The sequence below is a fragment of the Cokeromyces recurvatus genome, assembly GCF_025118155.1.
Source record: "Cokeromyces recurvatus strain NRRL 2243 chromosome Unknown BX663scaffold_20, whole genome shotgun sequence".
Lineage (NCBI taxonomy): Eukaryota > Fungi > Mucoromycota > Mucoromycetes > Mucorales > Mucoraceae > Cokeromyces > Cokeromyces recurvatus.
The window spans coordinates 18368-35003 of NW_026251406.1; the positions used below are offsets into that span (position 1 = coordinate 18368).

At 31.8% G+C, this 16636-nt stretch overlaps 8 protein-coding genes across 8 annotated transcripts; 4 read left to right on the forward strand and 4 right to left on the reverse strand.

Moving 5' to 3' along the window:
* The first annotated feature begins 81 nt into the window (after window positions 1-81).
* Window positions 82-2142, forward strand: BX663DRAFT_515559 (diphthamide biosynthesis protein 2). The gene is made up of 5 exons (XM_051528457.1): window positions 82-464; window positions 546-1083; window positions 1139-1450; window positions 1532-1874; window positions 1944-2142. Exons 1-5 carry the CDS (start codon window positions 115-117, stop codon window positions 2069-2071), a joined length of 1671 nt encoding a protein of 556 aa, XP_051380859.1. The 5' UTR covers window positions 82-114; the 3' UTR covers window positions 2072-2142.
* Window positions 2027-5899, reverse strand: BX663DRAFT_515563 (uncharacterized protein). The gene is made up of 13 exons (XM_051528458.1): window positions 5653-5899; window positions 5435-5592; window positions 5321-5376; window positions 5117-5248; window positions 4869-5059; window positions 4501-4784; window positions 4245-4427; window positions 3873-4168; window positions 3683-3808; window positions 3562-3614; window positions 3007-3501; window positions 2764-2932; window positions 2027-2673 (listed from the first exon to the last, which is right to left on the reverse strand). Exons 1-13 carry the CDS (start codon window positions 5866-5868, stop codon window positions 2117-2119), a joined length of 2916 nt encoding a protein of 971 aa, XP_051380860.1. The 5' UTR covers window positions 5869-5899; the 3' UTR covers window positions 2027-2116.
* Window positions 5900-5999: 100 nt separating this feature from the next.
* Window positions 6000-6953, reverse strand: BX663DRAFT_515564 (complex I intermediate-associated protein 30-domain-containing protein). Its single transcript, XM_051528459.1, has 3 exons — window positions 6871-6953; window positions 6368-6789; window positions 6000-6300 (listed from the first exon to the last, which is right to left on the reverse strand). Exons 1-3 carry the CDS (start codon window positions 6923-6925, stop codon window positions 6085-6087), a joined length of 693 nt encoding a protein of 230 aa, XP_051380861.1. The 5' UTR covers window positions 6926-6953; the 3' UTR covers window positions 6000-6084.
* Window positions 6904-8415, reverse strand: BX663DRAFT_515566 (C2 domain-containing protein). Its single transcript, XM_051528460.1, has 6 exons — window positions 8350-8415; window positions 8252-8269; window positions 8094-8198; window positions 7785-7994; window positions 7217-7727; window positions 6904-7149 (listed from the first exon to the last, which is right to left on the reverse strand). Exons 1-6 carry the CDS (start codon window positions 8404-8406, stop codon window positions 7013-7015), a joined length of 1038 nt encoding a protein of 345 aa, XP_051380862.1. The 5' UTR covers window positions 8407-8415; the 3' UTR covers window positions 6904-7012.
* A 1256-nt stretch (window positions 8416-9671) lies between these two features.
* On the reverse strand, window positions 9672-10701 carry BX663DRAFT_475827 (cytochrome P450; the record flags this gene model as incomplete). The annotated part of the gene is made up of 3 exons (XM_051524250.1): window positions 10688-10701; window positions 10555-10617; window positions 9672-10471 (listed from the first exon to the last, which is right to left on the reverse strand). Exons 1-3 carry the CDS (start codon window positions 10695-10697, stop codon window positions 9672-9674), a joined length of 873 nt encoding a protein of 290 aa, XP_051380863.1. The 5' UTR covers window positions 10698-10701.
* Window positions 10702-11250: 549 nt separating this feature from the next.
* On the forward strand, window positions 11251-12333 carry BX663DRAFT_515571 (Alpha/beta knot methyltransferase). Its single transcript, XM_051528461.1, has one exon. The coding sequence runs from the start codon at window positions 11302-11304 to the stop codon at window positions 12238-12240; it is 939 nt and encodes a 312-aa protein (XP_051380864.1). The 5' UTR covers window positions 11251-11301; the 3' UTR covers window positions 12241-12333.
* Window positions 12334-12341: 8 nt separating this feature from the next.
* Window positions 12342-13829, forward strand: BX663DRAFT_515574 (uncharacterized protein). The gene is made up of 5 exons (XM_051528462.1): window positions 12342-12369; window positions 12418-12644; window positions 12710-12745; window positions 12806-12985; window positions 13064-13829. The coding sequence occupies exons 2-5, from the start codon at window positions 12429-12431 to the stop codon at window positions 13550-13552; spliced, it is 921 nt and encodes a 306-aa protein (XP_051380865.1). The 5' UTR covers window positions 12342-12369; window positions 12418-12428; the 3' UTR covers window positions 13553-13829.
* Window positions 13830-15589: 1760 nt separating this feature from the next.
* Window positions 15590-15928, forward strand: BX663DRAFT_438420 (uncharacterized protein; the record flags this gene model as incomplete). Its single annotated transcript, XM_051523277.1, has 1 exon — window positions 15590-15928. The coding sequence occupies one exon, from the start codon at window positions 15590-15592 to the stop codon at window positions 15926-15928; it is 339 nt and encodes a 112-aa protein (XP_051380866.1).
* Window positions 15929-16636: the final 708 nt, after the last annotated feature.

The following is a 16636-nucleotide window of genomic DNA, read 5'->3' on the forward strand; positions in this document are numbered from 1 at the left end:
GTAAATATAAAGGACAGTCACTTAAAACTTTTATTTTATTTTATTTTATTTTATTTTATTTTATTTTTTTTTTGTCTGAAAGGAAAACATATTTCTTTTTCCTAATATTAATAAATGTCAAACGTTGCAATAGGGGCTACTAACTTTGCCGATGATGGTAAAGATGTCATTCAACGAACTATTGAAACAAAAAGTGAAAAGCATGATCAGATAAATGAATTATATGAGATTGATCGTACAGTTCAACACATTATAAAAGGTGGCTTCAAACGTATTGCTCTTCAATTTCCTGATGAATATTTAGCTGATGCAGCTGCTGTTGCTGAAATCCTACGCAATCATACTAATCAGCAGATATTTGTCTTGGCAGATACATCCTATGGTAGCTGTTGTGTAGATGAAGTGGCTGCTGAACATGTCAATGCTGATTTGATTGTTCATTATGGACGATCATGTTTAAGTCCGTAAAGTATCAAACAAGGTTTATTTATTTTATTTTTTTTTCTAAACACGATTAATCATTTCTTTTCCTTTTTTTTTAAAAGTACTTCTCGTTTACCAGTTTTATATGTATTCGGTCAACAACCACTAGATATTCAACATATTCAGACAGAATTCGAAGGATTGTTTCCTGATAGATCACAATCTATTATTATGATGTGCGATGTTGAATATTCTTACGCAATGAAAGATTTAGTTGAGAAATTATCAACAAACTACAAAAACCTTATTCCGACTATTATTCAGACTGAATCTAAATTACAACATACATTGAATGATGAGTCATCAAATAAGCCATCCCATCATGACTCCAGTAATAGCACTAATAATAATTGTTGTGGAAAATGCAACAAAAATTTTGAGGATGAATTTGATGGGGATGAGGATGAGGATGATCATTATGATTCCTTTTTAGATCCTGCTAAACCTGCTGATATAGAAGAGTTGAAAGCAGAAAAGAAAAGGGGTGGTCGTTATTTCGAATTACCTAAAGATGTTCCTCTTGAATCATGCTCTATTTTTTTTGTGGGTGCAGAAAGTCTAACATTAACCAATATTCTAATGGTCTATAATAAATGCCCAGTAAGTACTTGGAGTTATATGCTGACTAATAATAGATTAACTTAAAAGTATATAGCTTTACACTTATAATCCTAAATCAAAAGAAACAAGAAAGGAAACAGTGGCTGTTAATCGTATGTTGATGAAGCGTTATTTCCTTGTACAGAAAGCTAAGGACGCCAACACAATTGGTATTGTCGTAGGCACATTAGGCGTCGCTTCTTATTTAAATATCATTGATCATTTAAAGCGAATTATAAAGGCATCAGGTCGAAAGGCTTATTTCTTTGTGATGGGCAAATTAAATATAGCTAAAATGGCTAATTTTATGGAAGTAGATTGTTATGTATTAGTATCCTGTCCTGAAAACAGTTTAATTGATTCTAAGGTATAGAATTGGTATTACGTAATATATATATATTTGTATATGTATTTATGCATTTATTGCTATTTTATACGGCTTTATTAGGAATTCTATCGACCTATCGTTACGCCTTTTGAATTAGAACTCGCTCTAGTGAAGGGAATGGAATGGACAGGGAATTATATCACAGACTTTTCAAAACTTTTACCTCAATTACGTACAGATAACTTTACTTATGATGATGAAGAAACAGAAAACGACGATGCTGAAGATGTTTCAAGTGATGAAGAGCGTCACTTTTCTTTAGTTACTGGACAATATGTTTCAGGACCATTTAATAGTAAAGTTCACAAGAAAGGGGATGGTGAAATCATTACAAGTAAATTAACAGATTTAACACTAAGAAGTAAAGAGACCGACATATCTGTACTCCTAAATAGTACAGCAGGTTAGTAAAATAGGTGATTGATTGATTGATTGATTGATTACTCAAGTCATATGTTATATGTGTACATAGGTGAATATCTGAAGAATAGAACATTTAGAGGTTTAGAAGCTAATATTGGACAAGATGAAGCAGCTGAAGTGCAGGAAGGCCTTTCAGGCATTGCAAGAGGTTATGCAAAAGAAAAACAAAACTTATAAACAAACAAACAAAAAAAAAAGTTTATTTTCGATAATAATAAAAGCTTATGTTGTTTTTGATTTCTTTGTTACTTGTTCATTAATTACATGGTCATCTATAATTATTGTTCTCTTGTTGGTCGTAGTAGGGGTAGACTTGACACTGATGCCCTCCACATAAGGCTCAACCAATTTCATATTCATCTTTTGTCTCATACCATCAATATCTCCCTCTACAGTAATCTCTATCTTCACTGTGTCAAATGTTTTCAACATAATATCACCAGCGACAAGACTTTTAGCTTCTTCATCATATACAAAGGGTGATGATTTATTATTATTGTCTGTCACATAGACAATGGATTCCAAACCATATTTGGGAACCAGTACAAGAATACCATTCTTGAGAATACGAAGGATACGTGCTTCTTCAACTTCAACTTTGTTTCTAAAATAAAGACTTGTAAATAATTCCACTGAACTACGACTTGCTTGTTGCGCCATTCGATTACGGAAATTAAGGTTATCACAAAGTTCTTTCATCTTTGTAGTATCAATTAATTCTTGTCCATAAACAAGGTCTGAATCGATACATGCCTGTAATAAACGATGAACGACAATATCTATAAAAAGCGCACATATAAACACATGTATCCGGTTACACTCGTATCTTTTTTTTTTTTTTTTTTTTTTTTTTTTTTTTTTAAATTTACCTGCATAACGACGAATAGGTGATGTAAAATGTGTATAAATTGGACTTGCTAAACCATAATGTTTAAAATCGGATTCAGCCTCTGTACCTGAACAAAAATATTGAGCTTGCATCATACAACGTGTGGTCATGATACGAACCAATTTATTAAAATAAGGATCACCAGGTATCTAAATTATTTCAATTAGTAGACTGTTTTTTGATTAAAATAAATAAATATATATGTATGAATGTGTATACATACCACAGCTTCATCTAAAGAATCTGCTAAAGCCTTAGATGATTCAATATTCAAAATTAATCCCTTTTCAGCCAGCACTTTACGTAATGTATCAAAGTTATTTGAAGGTGGTGCTTGATGTTTACGTAACATGGCAGAACTGGGGAATTTACTATAAATCTTTTTCGCCACTGAAATATTGGCTAATAGCATGAATTCTTCGACAAGAGCATTGGTTTCTTTAAGTTCTTTCATTTCAACATCTACGGGGTCTTGTGAATCATTTTCAAGGTTGAAGCGGACTTCAGGAGATGAAAGAGTTAAGGCACCATTATCCATACGTTTCTTTCGGAAAATTTTTGCAAACTTGTTCAAAGTACGAATACCCTTTGTAACACTGTCTTGCATACGTTCATCATCAATACGGGTTTGTGCTTCATCGTAGGTGAATGAATGTTTGGAACGAATAACACTTTTTGTAAATTCAGTATTGACTATTTCTGCATCCTCTGTCATTTCCTATGTTAAAGATATAAGTATACTACTGATAGGCTCCTTTTCATGTTTGTGGCTATTTACCCAAATACAAGAAAATGCTAGACGATCTACATTTGATCGTAATGAACATAAGTCTAAAAAAGATAAATTTATGTCAGAATATAGAGATAGATGGAATTATATAGTGCTTTTCTTCACTTACTGGTACCCAAAAGTGATGGTAACATATCAATACGTTTATCTACTAAATAAACAGATGTACCTCGATTAGCAGCTTCTTTATCCATAGCCATACCAGGCTTAACAAAGTAAGTAACATCGGCAATATCTATCATATACAGAAATAGTTAAAATATAAAATCATAACTCTACTAATATCCAATATACTTTACGAACACCTACTTCCCAATTTCCATTAGGAAGAAGTCGTGCATGAAGTGCATCATCAATATCTGTACATCCAGGTGGATCAATACTGCAAATATCCAAATTTCTAAAATCACGTCGATTTTCATCCTTGAGATGTTTTTCTTGAACAATCCATTCATCACCTTCTACTGGTAAATCAGCTAGTACACTCTTTGAGAATTCCTGATAAGGTACATCATGCTCCAATAGTAAAACTTCTGTTTCTGTTTCTCTATCACCAGAAGAGCCTAATGTTTTCACAAAATGGCCCATAGGGAATCTATACATAAAGTGTCAATATACATACATACATATAAATATATATATATATATATATATTTTATGATAAACTTTACGATGAAGTAGTTGGCCAACTATCAATAGAAACGACGATACGTTTACCAACCAAAGTACTTGCTTGTGATGTTCTAATTCGAATAGGTGGGATACGTTTATCCATAGCACGAAAGAGTACACTAACTGTCCTGTTAGCGATTGTTTCAGAGGGTACTGTCTTTTTAACAATAAAACCACAGTAACTATATAATATCAAATAAGTATAAACATAGATTATTTGCTTTATATGTATATATATATATATATAAAACCTACGGTCTCCATTTCTTTCGAATAATGCCTACAACTTTAGCTGTAGGCTCAGCCTCACTTGTATCTTCATTTAGATCTGTCATTTTAGTATCTTCATCTTCTTCACCAAACAATTTCTCTTCTTCATCATCTTCTTCTTCAACAGCTATTGAGGCACCTCGTTTCCATTCACTTTTTGGTAAGAGTTGAACAGCAACAACATCACCCTGAATAGCTCGATTGAAATTTTTACGACCTAAAATATAAATGGTTTTCGTTTCTCCTTCTACTTCACCCACAACAGTGGCCTATTTTTTGTTAAGAAAAATAAAAAAAGGTAATAAGTATAAGAATAACTAGTGAAAAAATAAAATAAAATAAAAAATACACACCTCATGTACATTATGTGTACTGATATTAAAGTTGGCTTGAATAAGAGTGCCTTTTTTAATACCATTTTGAATCAATGCGGGTGACATGTGTTCTTCATAAACGATACTTTCGCCTGACTGAGCTGCTTTAGGAGCTGATAACATGTCCATTAATTCAGGTGTATCCTTCATACTTTCAACATAATCAGCAACTATCAAAACCAACATAATAAGTTATATATACAACAAATAACCCTTTTCAGCTTTACCTGAACTGGACTTAAGACCCATAGCAGCAGCCTTTTCTCTGTTACCACGATCATCTGTCAACATGATCACATCAATGCTTGATCCAACTGACTTTAAATGATCCGCATACCATTTAGTAGACACACGAATAGCTTTTTTTTTTTTTTTTTTAAAAAAAAAATAATTAATTTACCAGGTAATATTTGCTTTATATGTTAAAATACCTCTATCATTTCTATCATTAGGAGTTTCTCCTTTTAATTTTTCAATAAAAGTATCACTGTATATAACAAATTAATAAAAACTAATCATTTTTATATATATAAAAGTCAATTTACCGTTGATGTTCATTAGCAAACATGTAAAATCGCTTATTCTTATCAGCTAAAATAGCATTTAATCTATTGTAAACAGGAAGACTCAAATGACGTACTTCTTCTTTAACTGTTTGTAGAACAATAACATCCTTAATGGCAGGATGCTCCATGATATCAAGCTATACAATAGTAACATGCATTAGTTTCGAAAATAAAACCTTTGAATTAAATTTATTTACTTGACTAATGAAAACATTGGTATCAGGAATAAGATAATGAGGCTTAAATTTCGTAGTCGATTTAGGCTCGTCGGATAATATAGGAGGTGATGTTTTGTTGCAATTATTACAAGCTATCGATGAACAAGGGATATCATCACGAAGGTAATGTTCTTTCACAACTTTAACAACGTTTCCTTTACGTGTACGCTTTACAAATGATTTTGAACGAAGCATTTATTCTCAACACAAAAAAGATCTGTAAGATCTGTTTTTTTTTTTTAAAAAAAAAAGCAAAATAAAAACATTTTTTTTGTGTAAAAACTGTCACGGATTGAACTTATGATTACATAATAAGTTTATTTTTTTTTTTTTTTACAAAAGCCAATTTTTCTTTTTTCTTTTTTTTTTTTTTTTAAAAAAAACATATAGAAATACAAATATACAATGCAATTATTCTTCGGCAGCTGCTGATGGTGGCAAACGATCCATATCGCCTTCAGTAAATTCAGTATTCATAGCTTTAATCCAATCAATTTCTAAAGAAAAAGGTCCTTCTTGACGATCCATGATTGAGATTCCTATTGTTTTTACTTTTTCTCTATACATTTCAATTTGATCTTCTTGAACGATACCATTATTTGTTAAAATAAAATCCCTAAATGGAATCTAAACGGCACAAGCAAAGATAAATAAATTATACAATTCATTTTTTTTTTTTTTAATTTCCTCTTACCATCACAGTCTCCCATTGACCTGGTGTACGTAAAAAGAGTCGATGTTGAAATAAGTCTGTTTTAACAACACCATCCGTTTGTATGTTGACAAAATATTTTCGATTATCCCCTTTAACATGTAATGCCAAATATCTAAAGAGAGTTGTATCCCAACAAGGGACACCGAATAATGTCTGTGGTTTGACCTTAGTTCGAATGGCTGCATAACCACTTTGTTTAATCTCTTTATTCTCTGCAGGCAAATCAAGTGATAAATGACCATGGAAGCGGCCATGACCATCGTTGAAGTCTAAATGGGCTTCTGAAAATCCACCAATATCTTTGTCACATCCAATAGCCCATGCATCAAGATCTTTAGCAGACGTGAATGATGCCATGGGCATTTCTTTTTGCCAGCCACGAAGACCGTCCATATTTAAGGCTTTTTTTTTTTTTTTAAAAGAAAAAGTTTAACTATTTATCTTATAAAGGGGAATACAAATGAGGAACTTGACATGTATACCTTTTAAGCTTGATTCAGCTACTTCAGTAGCAGTTTTACGAAATATTGAAAACATAACAAAATTTATTAATAATAAAAAAAAAGAAAGAAAAATAGGCCTGGGAGCATGTATAGAAGTTCGGAATTTTATTTGCATTAAATATTAATATGGCGGATAACTATGACTATTTTGTGATGGATAATAATTCATTGAAGGAGGAAAATATCTTACTGTATTTTGGGAGGGATGAGGCTGTTGTCTATTAGGAGGAGGAGGAGGAGGATAACCATTAGGATCCACTAAAAATAAAGAAATAAATAAAAAATTAGACTATATAAAAATAAGATGATTTATTATGTAACTTACTAGGCCTAGGTCTTGTTATAATAGGGGATGGAGCTGGATTGTAAGGAGCAGATAATAAAGGTCGAGATGCTGACATAGTTTGTGATGGATTAACATACATTGGTTGAGGAAAGGCTTGTGGAGGAGGAGGAGGAGGAGGAGACATCATGACAGACGGTCTATTATTTGTAATTGGCGGTTGTGGTAATGGCCTATATGGAGATTGTGATGATGATACAACGTGTAAAGGAGGTCTACTATTATAAGATGGCTGATGCATAATAGGTCTACTAAACTGTTGTGGTGCCGGTGACATATGTTGTTGTGGTGAAGGCACAGGTCTGCCATATTGATGTGATACTGAGGACACATGTTGAGGAGGAGGAGGAGGCATGGGTCGCATTGATGGTCTGTTATAATGATTAGGTGGTCTCTGCTGCTGTTGAGGTCTACAATGTGCTCCTCCAGTACTACCAGGGGGATATTGATACCTTACTTGCTGTTGTATTGGCGGTGGTCTTGACTGATTTACCTAATGAATCCAACATGTTCAGTTTACATTACAATATATGAATATAATAAACTTTACTGCTGCATAAAATGTTAACTCTAAATAAATAACGCCCGTACTCGGTCTATTATGAAGATTTAATGGAAAATAGTCATCATGTTCCTTATCTCTAAACACTTTTTGTAAATCAACAATCCCTTCCGCCATCAAATTGTTTGGATTGTTATTGTCTCTATCAAATATTTGTATATGTAATTGATGATGTCCAGCTGAAACAGGTATATTTACCTTTTTTTTTTAAAAAAAAAACAAAGTTAGGTTCCATTGCTAAATGTCAAACTTCCAAGTTGTTGTTGTTGTTGTGTGTGTATATGTGTGTTTTTTTACCTGATCATCCCAGATTGGATAAAGTCCACCTCCTTCATCTGTTTTTGTTCTTTTAATGACATCTCCTACTCTAAATATACAAAAGGGACTCTGTTTACCAGGTGCCTTTACATGTACAAATTAAGAATATTTATAATGTTATTCACCGATTAAATTACCTTATGTTGTAATTTTTCCTAGAAGAAAAAAAAAAAGGGAGAGAGGAAGTAATTTTATAAATAAAACCATATAAAATAACTTTTGATAATAAACCTACTGCCTTTAAGGCTACTACAACCAACTCGCCTGTAATAAGCGAAGGAGGATAAGCCATGATTAGTGTAGATTATAAAGGAAGAATAGAAAAAAGAAAATGAAAAAATTTTCAATCTCCCTTTTATTGTTGTTGTACCTTTTCAAAAGTCTAAATCATAGCTTTATCAAAATATGAAATCCCAGCATAAATAATACAAATTGAAAAAAAAAAATAAAATAAAATAAAATAAAAAAAAAGAGAGAAAGAGAAAAAAATAATTGCTAATACTTTATTTTCCACTTTAGAATGATAAAATGACCGAACAAAACATTCTTCAAATAATAAGCTTGATGCTATTCATTCAAGCATATTGATTATACTTTGTATCATGAATTTAATACCGAGTGTATTTGATAGACTATATATGATAAAAGAAGCAAGTTATCTATGATCACTTATTAATCTATATATCACTGATATATTATTTTTTTTAAATACAGTGATAGTCTATAAACATAAAGAATATATTAGAAAAGAGTCAACTAGAAATAATTGTCATTATAGTCTTTTAACGTATACAGCTTTTATTAGGAGTTTGCAGATGAGAGCTTTCATTCATATGTAACTCGAGTAGTTATATATATATATATCTAAAATGACACTCTCTTTCTCTGTCTCTCTCTCTCTCTATATATATATATATACATATGTATATATACATTCAGATGTATAGCTATGAAGATTAAGTCAAACTATATTAGATGAGGGTTATCATATATGCATAATAATTAATTTTATTTATAGATAAATTAGTGTTATTACTACTACTACTACTACTACATTATGTATATATGAGACAAGGTCTGTACTCCTTTTATTATTAGGGTTAATAATGTGAATTTTTATCAAAATATATAAGAAAGTAAATTCTAATTCTATTCTAGTAATTAAATGTTAATTATAAAAACTTGGAAATATTTTCATGTCTAGGTACTAGGCGAACATGATAATGTTGTGGAGACCAAGTTGTAGCATGTATATCTCTTGGTAAATCTACGTTGATCTTATCTTTTATGTTTTCAATTCTAAAACAAGCTAATAACATAGATGCAGCCATGAAAAGGGTTCGTTCAGCAAGATGAATACCGACACAGACACGACGTCCTGTAGAGAAGCTAAGATGAGGTCGATCATTCACAGATTGACTAGATTTCATTGTCATATGTCGTTCAGGTAGAAATGCAGTTGGATTAGGATATTTCTCAGGGTTTTGATTAACAGCAGAGATGTTTAGAACTACAATGGTATCTTTTGGAATAAACCAGTTCTTATAGGTATCATCACTACTTGTAGAGTGTGGTATAGCAAAGGGTGCAGGTGGACGAAGACGGAGTGTTTCGATAATAATGCATTGTACATAAAGAAGGTCCATTTCTATATATAAAAAAAATACAAATACAAATACAAATAAATAAACTAATTTTCATATTTATTATAAATAATAACAAGTTTTTACCGTCACTCGCATTAGGAAGTCTGCTAAGACCCACTTTATTTTTGATCTCCTCAAAAGCTTTGTCTTGAACCTCAGGATAATTTGCTAAATAGGCAATCATCCATTCTAAAGTAGATGCAGTCGTATCAGATCCAGCTCCAATAAAGATGGCAATAAAATTTGTAATTTGTTGATCCGTTAGTTCGCCCAGAGACAATACATCTTTAACATAGCAATCTTGTTTTCTTTTTTCTTCTTTAAACTGTTTTAAAAGTTTACCATAAAAGGCATCAATATCCCTACGAACTGCAATATATTTAGCTTTCTTGATAGGCCAAATCGTCTTGAGGATGGGGTAAAATTCACGTAGTTGTTCAGAGGGGCTCATACTGTTTGCACTTCGATCAGTGATCATAAAGGCCTCATGAAGAACAGGATCACCAGGCTCAAAGGAACACATGTCTCCAAAGGCAATAGCAAGAATACTTGTCATGGTGTAATGTTGAATAAGATGAGTTAGCTCAACACCCTGTTTATTATTTTCAATAGAATTAGTAAGGTCTAATAAATAAGATGCAAAAGTCTGTGTACGCTCATTAAGGATAGGTTGATATTCGTTGATTTTAGCTTTGACCAGACCCGTGTGTGCTATAGTATGTTATAAATCAGTAAAAAAAAAAAAAAAAAAAAAAAAAAAAAAAAAAATCAAGATAATTATCTTTTTATATTACCAATGCGACGTAATCTTCTCCAAGTAGATCCATAAGGTAAGAATGCAAATCCTCCTCCCTCCTCTTTTATATAATATAATGAGAAATCTTTATAAGCATATACATATATATATATATATATTTATATATTTACCTCCTCCCATTAAGTCATGAACTAATGTATCAGGCAAATTTCTTGAAGAATAAATTGTACCCTTATTGACTATTAAATCTTTAATTGCTTCCGCAGAATTTAGCACGATCCAACGTTGACTTCCAAAATAGCAAGTAAAAACAGATCCTACTTCTTGACTCCATTTAGTAAATAACTCATGAATAGGGATTGGTTTAGACACTTGTAGTAGATGCCCTAATACAGGCAAATATCCGGGCGCTTTAGGCGGCAAATGGTCCTTTCTCTTTTGGTTTTCGAAATAAAGAACAGTAGCGAGTAACAAGGCTCCTACTGAACTTGTTAATTGTAGAAAAGTCATTATTATAATTTAATGTATAAGAAAAAATATTTTAAGAAGTTGGTTTTTTTTTTCATTTTTTCCTACCAGCTATTATATATGAAATTATTTTCACTTTTGTTCGACAAATTAGGCAAAAGATGGCCTCTTTCTTTACCCTCTCTCTTTCTCTCTCTCTCCCCTCCCCCCTTCAATATAGATCACTGGGTTTTAATTTCATACTTTTTTTTTCCTTTCCATATAATTTCATTATTATTTTATTATTTTTTTTTTCTCAATTCCTTCTGGACAAAAGATGATTAACAGTATACCAAAAGTATTTACTCGTATTACCAATAAACAAGGTCAAGTAGTCAAACATCTTGTTGCTCTTCGAGAAAAAAAACAATATCGTCATCAAAACAAAGCTGTTGTTGTTCAAGGTCGTAAGACGATTTCTGAATTATACGACAGAGGCGTTGAAGTAAGGTCCCTTGTCGTGACAGCGAAAAAGGAACCTCAATCAGAATCAGACATCAAGTATCCAGCATCATATGTCTTGGAGCATTACGAAAAGTTTCCAGCACAAAAATATTATGTGACAGATGTAAATATTACTAGAAAAATTTTAGGAACAGCTTCTAAACCAGATAACCATGAGATCTTTGCTGAAGTGACCATCCCCGATCATGAATACGAATTAACACCTGAAATGGATCGTTTAGTAATTCTTGATGGCGTAAAGGACCCTGGTAACTTGGGAACATTAGTTAGGACAGCACAAGCATTAGGATGGCAAAGAGGAGTGTTAACTGCAGGCACATCATGCGATCTTTTTAGTGACAAGACAATTCGTGCCTCAAGAGCGGTGTCCTTAAACTGGCCGCATAAAATTTTAGCAAGGGGCGAATGGATGAAATTGTTAAAGGAGAAAGGATTTACGCCTGTTGTTGCTGATATGTTACCAAACGAACGTCTTGGGCTCTGGTCTCCAGAACATGGAGATGATTTGTCAAAGTTAGGACTAGGGTCAGGTGCATGGTTTTGGAATTTTCATAATAGACCCAGAGAACTACCAAAGAAGATTGCACTTATATTAACCTCAGAGCATCATGGAGCACACGGTTTCGATAGCGAACTTAAAGTATCAGTACCCATGCATCCCTCTGTGGAGTCACTTAATGTGGCCATTGCTGGAAGTATTTTGCTGTCTGACTTGAACAGAATTATGCCTTCTAAAAATAGATCCATTTAATAAAAAAAAAAAAAGTTATTCTATTAATAAGTGTATATAAAAATATGTATAAATATATTTTTTTTTTGTTTGTTTGTTAAAAATATCTTTTCTTTTATTTTATTTTCTTTAATATATTTATTTTAAAAGGTAAAAAGGACACATGTAGAATAGTATATAAAATTTACAATTAAATAGTAGTACAGACAATGGGACGTAAGAAGATTAGAATTCAGCCTATTACTGATGATCGTAATAGACAAGTAACATTTTTAAAGAGAAAACATGGATTAATGAAGAAAGCATATGAACTTAGTGTACTCTGTAACTGCGAAATAGCACTCATTATTCTTAACAATTCAAACAATAAGCTTGTACAATATGCAAGTACTGATATTGATAAAGTACTTATGAGATATACTGAGGTATATAAAAATACATAATTGATGTATATCATGATTTCTATTGTTATATTAACAATTTATGATAGTATGATGAACCTTATGAAAGTAAGAGTAACGAAGATGTATGTATTATTTAATATATATATATATTATTGTATAAATTAATCTTTTATCTATTGTAGTTTTCAAAAGAAGAAGACCTAGTAGTGCTATCTGATCATGAAGAACAAGTCGCTGTTAAATCTCAACAAACAACAACTTCTTATCAGCCAATACTAGACTATAATAATACACAACAACATGTCATTCAGCAACGTCCATCAGTATCTATGCCTGTATATGAAATGTATCCGATGTATATGGTAATGAAAGAGAAATAAAATAAACTTGTCCCTATATGTATAATATACTGATACTGATGGTTTTTTTTTTCTTTATAGCCCACCACCACCACTACTACTACTCCTACTAATACTACTACTACCACTAATACTAATAATAATACGAATAATAACAATAACAATAATATTGCTGCTACTACTACTACTACTACTACTACTACTACTAATTATCCCCCACAACCAAGACCAACTATGATGTATTCTTCTCCAGTTATGGTTCAAGATCAAGCAATGGCCTATCACAGGATGCAACAATCAAATAATAATAATTCTTCTGATAACACAACTCCTCCTTCTGATAGTATAGATGACCTTAGGATTCAAATACCAAATAATGATATAAATAGATTGCAACAACAAACTACGAAATCTAATACACAATTTGTACAAAACTTACCCTCGCCTTCTACATTTTATCCAGAATTTTATCAGCAGCAAAGTGAATTGCCAAGCCCTTTAAATAATGCATTTCATTGGCCGCCCAGGGATAATTACCGACCATCTCCACTAGGAATAAAAGAAAGGTAAATATTACGTAATAATTGATATATTATATAATAACTCCTTTTTTTTTCCCTTAGTCAATATATTGAAAAAAGACACGCAGTTTCAAATTTGTATGATAATACAAAGAAAGTAAAATTAGAAACGACTGCTGCAGGCTAATATCTATTTATATGTGTATATTTATATTTATATATATAGTATTTATTTGTTTTACCATAAAGGTGCCTTCTTTTGCACTAGAAACTAAGTTTTATTTTGTACAAAAAAAAAAAAAAAGATATATGTATATGTATTTCATAGTAGCTCATTTTGCAACAGCATACTTTTTTTTTTTTTTTATTAATAAAATTTCATACTCCTTAATCTTCGATTTTCAAGCAGAATAAAAGAAATAGAATAACCTCTGTGAGGACTTTAAGAAATTAGAATTGATCTTGAAATATTTATTAAAATACAGCTATGCAAAAAAATATACGTGTAAAAGGCGTTTAGTATACACTTGAAGAACAATTAAATAATAAAGATCTAACACTATCATGAAAGTCCTTCAGAAGAGTATCTTCTCCTTTAATCATCTTAAATTAAGTTTAGTCTTTAAATCTATTGATGATTAATAACGTGATGCCTTCAAAGACTATCTATCTCAAATTACTCTACTATTCTATCAAAGATGTATTCAACTCCTATTCTATTGTTTGCTTGTAGCTATTTTGGAACAATAGCTGGCTTTTTTTTTTTTCAAAAAAAAAAAAAAAAAAAATGCTGATACAAAAAAATGATATGTTTATGTTCAAGTTGAAACTTGCTTTTTATAGTAATTAAAGCTTCTTTCAAAGCTTGTAGGGAAATATAGGAACTTGAAATGAATAGCTTATTGTAACTTTAATAAAATACCATAATAATTGATAAGGTTATCTTAACGAACAAAACTTATATGTCTATGTCTCTCTTCTCAGATTGATATCTGTAATACAAGATAAAATGAGCAATCAATAATTTATCATCATGAAGAAAGGTTACTAATGCTTGTATATCTTTGTTAAAAGACAAACAAACTACATAATAATGGAAATAGCTAAGAGCATAAAAGTCTATGAAAATATTGCCCATATATTTGCTAGACTTGAAGGTTAGGTTATATTGAAGCTATATACATATATAAATATATACATGTATATATATATTTTTTTTTATTATTCAAACAGCGTATTGATTGACTTTGTAAATACATGTGTAGATGATAGTAGTGAATGAAAGGAACTTCTTTTATTATACTTGCCTCTGGGAATAAAGAGACAGAGTTAAATTTTAATAAAAATGATATTTGTCTTGAAATATAATTCCTATCTCTACATACTCCTTAATGATATCTTTTATTTTTCTTTTTTTCTTCGGTGCATCGGTATGATTCTAAAGAATGTGTTAGCACTCTTTTCACTTTTATTTATGTGTATATGCCTTTATTTGAAAAAAAAAGACACGATATAAATCAGTCATTCTCACAGAAAAAGGGGTGCAGATTTTAAATGACGAATTTATTCTTCACAATGAACAAGAGTTATAACTTTCTTGGCGGAATCCGAAACGCTTGGCATTTAGCTGTTACCCCCCCTTTAAATTTATAAAATGAAAGTTACGGTGCTGACTGTTCCAAATGACTGCTTTAAAAAAAAAAAAAATCCTCTCCCCATTTGAAAACTTAATAATGAATTCGCATACCCAAACAGCGTTTCATCACCTAATATAACTATAACATTAATCTTTGGGACCTTATTAGATTGTCAAATCTGTAGCTTTTTATTTTTACTTATGTTCTTTTAAATTTTTTTTTTTTTTTTATAACATGAGCGATAACATCAATATGTATGGCCAAGTAGTGCCTGTTATTGTCCAATCTTACATAGATTGGGAAAGAACTGCAGCAAATAAACGCTGAACAAAAAAAAGATAAAAAAACAAAATAGTGCATCTTCCAAAGAAACTTCGACAGCTGTTACAAAAATGCGAGGGTCGTATATTTCAAAAAACGAACCAAAGGTGGTAAACCTGATTAATTTAATGCAGGAATTTGAACGCCTGTCCATTAGAGAAGCGGCTATCAAGGTAGGACTTTCAAAGTCAACAGCCGCACACAAGATCAAAGAATGGAACGAAATGGCAAACGATTCTGACCAAGGAGGTGTTCCTGGTACCATCAGCCCCAAGGAACACAAGGGTCGAAGATTGATACTTAAGGACGTGCATACTGTCTTTAGTTTTGAAATGTTAGCCAATGAACCAACCTTGACAGTCGAAGCTGTCACAGATCAACTTTGCGAAAATTTTAAGGAAATTCAAATTACCCCAAGATCAGTAGCAACTCATATGAAAAAAAAAAGGATGTCGTCTCACTTATAAACGCATTGTCCCGCAATATTTCGTACGAGACAGTGAGGAAACTGTTGTTAAAAGATATGATACAGTAAACTTCTGGATTCATCAAAAAAAAAAAATAGATTTTATGAATGACTGTGTGTTTATTGATGAGGCTGGATTCAATAGAAACATGCACTGTTCTTATGGTTGGTGTGAAGTTGGAACACCTTGCAAAATTAAAATTGAAACAAGGGGACCAAATGTCAGTATCCTAGGTGCCATTTCCAAAGAGGGTCTTATTACTCTTTCAAGGAAGGAGATTATTACAACAGCAGCAGCAGGAAAGTGACAACGAACTGATGATACGCCAGTTGTAAAAAGAAAAGGTACAACTAGTAACGACTTTCAAAAATTCATAGAGCAAGTTCTCACTACAATTGATACAGCTGGTATGAGTTACAAGTGCTTGGTGCTTGATAACGCATCCATTCACAAGGCTAACCTTGTCCGAGATTGGGTTGAACAACGAGGATATCAACTTCTCTTTTTACCACCATATTCTCCATTTTTAAACCCAATTGAGGATTTCTGGTCCAAGTTAAAAAGTGTTGTAAACAATGACCCCGCCTCAGTCAGACAAAGCACGAAAATCAGCGAACGCATCCGCAATGCATCGGTATATATCAGCAAAGAAGACTGTGAAAATTGGATACGACATTCATTATCGTTCCGGCAAAGGTGCATAGATTG

Coding starts and splice junctions, on each gene's coding strand:
- BX663DRAFT_515559 (XM_051528457.1), top strand. CDS start 115: ATGTCAAACGTTGCAATAGGGGCTACTAACTTTGCCGATGATGGTAAA. Junction 465..545: donor GGACGATCATGTTTAAGTCC/GTAAAGTATCAA, acceptor TTTTTTTAAAAG/TACTTCTCGTTTACCAGTTT. Junction 1,451..1,531: donor ACAGTTTAATTGATTCTAAG/GTATAGAATTGG, acceptor CGGCTTTATTAG/GAATTCTATCGACCTATCGT.
- BX663DRAFT_515563 (XM_051528458.1), bottom strand. CDS start 5,868: ATGCTTCGTTCAAAATCATTTGTAAAGCGTACACGTAAAGGAAACGTT. Junction 5,593..5,652: donor CCAATGTTTTCATTAGTCAA/GTAAATAAATTT, acceptor ACTATTGTATAG/CTTGATATCATGGAGCATCC. Junction 5,377..5,434: donor TTTGCTAATGAACATCAACG/GTAAATTGACTT, acceptor TGTTATATACAG/TGATACTTTTATTGAAAAAT.
- BX663DRAFT_515564 (XM_051528459.1), bottom strand. CDS start 6,925: ATGTTTTCAATATTTCGTAAAACTGCTACTGAAGTAGCTGAATCAAGC. Junction 6,790..6,870: donor AGCTGAATCAAGCTTAAAAG/GTATACATGTCA, acceptor AAAAAAAAAAAG/CCTTAAATATGGACGGTCTT. Junction 6,301..6,367: donor GTCAATGGGAGACTGTGATG/GTAAGAGGAAAT, acceptor TGTGCCGTTTAG/ATTCCATTTAGGGATTTTAT.
- BX663DRAFT_515566 (XM_051528460.1), bottom strand. CDS start 8,406: ATGGCTTATCCTCCTTCGCTTATTACAGGCGAGTTGGTTGTAGTAGCC. Junction 7,728..7,784: donor AGTTAACATTTTATGCAGCA/GTAAAGTTTATT, acceptor TGGATTCATTAG/GTAAATCAGTCAAGACCACC. Junction 7,150..7,216: donor TATAACAAGACCTAGGCCTA/GTAAGTTACATA, acceptor CTTTATTTTTAG/TGGATCCTAATGGTTATCCT.
- BX663DRAFT_515571 (XM_051528461.1), top strand. CDS start 11,302: ATGATTAACAGTATACCAAAAGTATTTACTCGTATTACCAATAAACAA.
- BX663DRAFT_515574 (XM_051528462.1), top strand. CDS start 12,429: ATGGGACGTAAGAAGATTAGAATTCAGCCTATTACTGATGATCGTAAT. Junction 12,746..12,805: donor AAAGTAAGAGTAACGAAGAT/GTATGTATTATT, acceptor TATCTATTGTAG/TTTTCAAAAGAAGAAGACCT. Junction 12,986..13,063: donor AAATGTATCCGATGTATATG/GTAATGAAAGAG, acceptor TTTTCTTTATAG/CCCACCACCACCACTACTAC.